The following is a 3,612-nucleotide window of genomic DNA, read 5'->3' as shown; positions in this document are numbered from 1 at the left end:
CTTTTTCTATTGAACTAAGAAGCAATGATTGATCTTCATTAGTTGACTTTCAGTAAATTACAATGTATTATTACTTTTGTCCATTTCAAGTTTCAGTGTCCAGTTTAGAATTTTTTATTTTTTATTTTTTTCATTATTAAAACGTACCGCCAATTTTATCCTTTTGTGTAAATACCTGTACACCCCGTGAAATAACAATTCTGTAACATTTTCTTATACCTCTGAGGCACTACCTCTTCTAGTGACCTGATTCTTCCAGGTTGGCCCACACTGCAGCAGGAAGCACCCACCGTTCATACAGTGGAGATATAAGAGATTAAGGGAGCGCTCTAAAAGATGGACACTAGGGCTGGTGTGTTGAGGGATTCCCTGATACCCTGTCCTGCTTTCCAAACCAGGTTGTGCTATAGGCAGGCACAAAACTCTAGAAATAGATACCAGAGGGGGCCAGGATCATGGAGCATTTTTCTCCACTTGAAAGATTACTAAAAATATCCACCAGAAAGATGAAGAGCATATTGTTAGTATTACATTTCATATCTCTCAATTAGCTTTATTGTAATGTTGACAGCTGAAAATACAACAAAAACATAGGTAACCAAAAATTGTATCGATCAGACATGTCCTAGTTTATCAGACATCCCATCTAACCATGGGTGCTGTGTACGGGGCTGATATGAAGTTGTCCTACTTTTGTGGCCAGAGTTTTGAATGGGTCTGTAGGAGGTGGAACCAAACTTCTAAGGTCAAGCACTCATGTTAGGGTAGAAGGTCAGGCTCACAATCAGAGATCCATTCCATCCCAAAGATGTTGGATATGGTTGTGGTCAGAGCTTTCAGGTTTCACTGCACCACAGTCCTCAAGCTACGTGGAGCCGGCTTTGTGAATAGGGACCCAGTCATAGTGGAACAGGAAGCGACATTCCCTAAACTATTATCAGATCTTTCTGTAACAATTGCCCAAAATAGCTTGTTGTACAAATACCTTACCATGTTATCACTAATATGGAATAGAGTATACACATACTTTTGGCTAAATGTGGAAGTAAGCTAATAACTACATGATATAATAAGGCTTCGTATACAGTAAATTTCTTGTCATTTCCATCCATTTTAAAAAACAAGAACAATCATTTTTTCCGCAGCCCTCTTAATCTCGTGGTTCCTCAGGCTGTAGATGATGGGATTCATCAATGGGGTCACTGTTAGGTACAATAAGGAAATGTATTTGTTGATATTGGATGTGTTCCCAACAGATGGAACAATGTAGACTATGATTAGAGTCCCGTAATACGCAAACACTGTGGCCAGGTGGGAGCTACACGTCGAGAAGGCTTTTTTTCTCTGAGCTGAAGAAATTTTAAGAATGGTGAAGAAAATACATATGTAGGTCACAATGGTCAAAGAAAATGGGAAAAAGAAGGTGAAAATGGAATTAACAAAGTCTTGTAACAATAACATGGAAATGTCTGAAGTGGCCAAGTTCACAGTAGGAGCAAAGTCACAGAAGAAGTTATCAATGGAATTCAAGCCACAGAAATTAAACTGGATAATAACAAATATCTCACTTGATGTTATCACAACAATAATCAACCATGATCCTATAACAAGCCGGAGGCAGAGCTCTGGGCTCATCAATGAAGAATAACGTAAAGGATGGCAAATGGCTAAATATCGATCATAGGACATGACGGCAATGAGGAAACATTGGACAAGTCCAAATATACTGAATAAATACATTTGTAATATACAACCCCAAAAGGACATAATACCCTCTGCAGCAAATATTATGTTTAACATCATGGGGACAACGGTGGTGGTGCCTAGGACGTCAGCTATGGATAAGTGTTTTAGGAAGAAATACATTGGGGTTTGCAGGTGATCAATAATGGTCACTAAGAGGATAATCAGAAGGTTCCCGATCAGTATAAACAGGTAAATCAGGAGAAACACAATGAAAAGAGGAGATCTGTATTTGTGGAGACTCTGGAATCCAAGGAGACGTATATGAGTAACCTGTGTCTGATTCTCCTCACACATCACTAATATGTTGATTCTGTATCTTTTTTTCCTACTATTAAATGAGAAAGACTAAAAAATGTTTAAGTGTAAGTAAATAAACCTTAAATATAATTCATTAGAAACATTATTAGGTAACGTATTCTACTTACCAGTAATTCCCCTTCAAGGACGCTCACAGGAGAAGTGGCGTCTTCATATATTACAATGAAGCATCTTGTGGCCCCATGCTGAACTTATTAAAACTTGATGTCTTTTATATTGTCAGGTAAACATCTAGAATTCCCCCAGGATCCTGACATGTTAACTATAACAAGACCCAGTTGTGTGCAGTAAGCAGATGAGACTGTTTCTTAAAATAAATTAAAAGTTTAAGGAACATAGAAATAGCCCAATATACTAAATTATAAGTTATTATTATTATTATTATTATTATTATTATTATTATTATTATTATTATTAGGACCGCCAATTTGCTTTGTCTTGCAAAGCAAATTCCCACCAATTTGTTAAGGAAATTTCCCAAAAAAATTAAAAATGGCGGTTCTATGGAGCATCACTTACATTAGTGTCTATAGGTGTTCAACGTTGACTCTGAATATGATTGTGGTGGTGGATCATGTGGAACTGTCTCCACATCCCAGGTTGATTCTGTAGCCTCCCAGTAGCTACTTGGTGGTCAAAAGGATCATAATGGCATAATCTTTAACCCTTTAAGGACATGGCCCATTTTCGTTTTTACGTTTTCGGTTTTTCCTCCTTGTGTTTAAAAGGTCATAGCACTTGCATTTTTCCACCTAGAAACCCACATGACCCCTTTTTTTTTGCGTCACTAATTGTACTTTGCAATGACAGGCTGAATTTTTGCATAAAGTACACTGCGAAACCAGAACAAAATTCAAAGTGTGGTGAAATTGAAAAAAAAAATGCATTTCTTTTATTTGGGGGAAATGTGTTTTTACGCCATTCGCCCTGGGGTAAAACTGACTTGTTATGCATATTCCTCAAGTCGTTACGATTAAAACGATATATAACATGTATAACTTATATTGTATCTGATGGCCTGTAAAAAATTCAAACCGTTGTTAACCAATATACGTTCCTTAAAATCGCTCCATTCCAAGGCTTATAGCACTTTTATCCTTTGGTCTATGGGGCTGTGTGAGGTGTCATTTTTTGCGCCATGATGTGATCTTTCTATCAGTACCTTGATTGCGCATATACGACTTTTGGATCGCTTTATATTACATTTTTTCTGGATTTGATGCGACCAAAAATGCGCAATTTTGCACTTTGGGATTTTTTTACGCTGACGCCGTTTACCGTACGAGATCAGGAATGTGATTAATTAATAGTTCGGGCGATTACGCACGCGGCGATAGCAAACATGTTTATTTATTTATTTATTTGTTTACTTTTATTTAAAACCTGGGAAAAGGGGGGTGATTCAGACTTTTATTAGGGGAGGGGGCTTTTTACTATTAACAACACTTTTTTTTTTTTTTTTACACATATACTAGAAGCCCCCCTAGGGGACTTCTAGTATATACACTTGGATCTCTCATTGAGATCTCTGCAGCATAGATATGCTGC

At 37.2% G+C, this 3,612-nt stretch overlaps 1 protein-coding gene across 1 annotated transcript; it reads right to left on the bottom strand.

Annotated features, from left to right (window-relative positions):
* Nucleotides 1–1,113: 1,113 nt before the first annotated feature.
* Nucleotides 1,114–2,040, bottom strand: LOC138785459 (olfactory receptor 10A7-like). Its single transcript, XM_069961450.1, has one exon. The coding sequence runs from the start codon at nt 2,038–2,040 to the stop codon at nt 1,114–1,116; it is 927 nt and encodes a 308-aa protein (XP_069817551.1).
* Between the last annotated feature and the right edge of the window lie 1,572 nt (nt 2,041–3,612).

Source organism: Dendropsophus ebraccatus, chromosome 1 (genome assembly GCF_027789765.1).
Source record: "Dendropsophus ebraccatus isolate aDenEbr1 chromosome 1, aDenEbr1.pat, whole genome shotgun sequence".
NCBI lineage: Eukaryota > Metazoa > Chordata > Amphibia > Anura > Hylidae > Dendropsophus > Dendropsophus ebraccatus.
The sequence above is the reverse complement of the archived record's forward strand: the minus strand, read 5'-3'. Positions and strand labels throughout refer to the sequence as shown.

What these genes read in the sequence shown, in the direction of transcription:
- LOC138785459 (XM_069961450.1), bottom strand. Translation starts at nt 2,040, where the DNA reads ATGTGTGAGGAGAATCAGACACAGGTTACTCATATACGTCTCCTTGGA.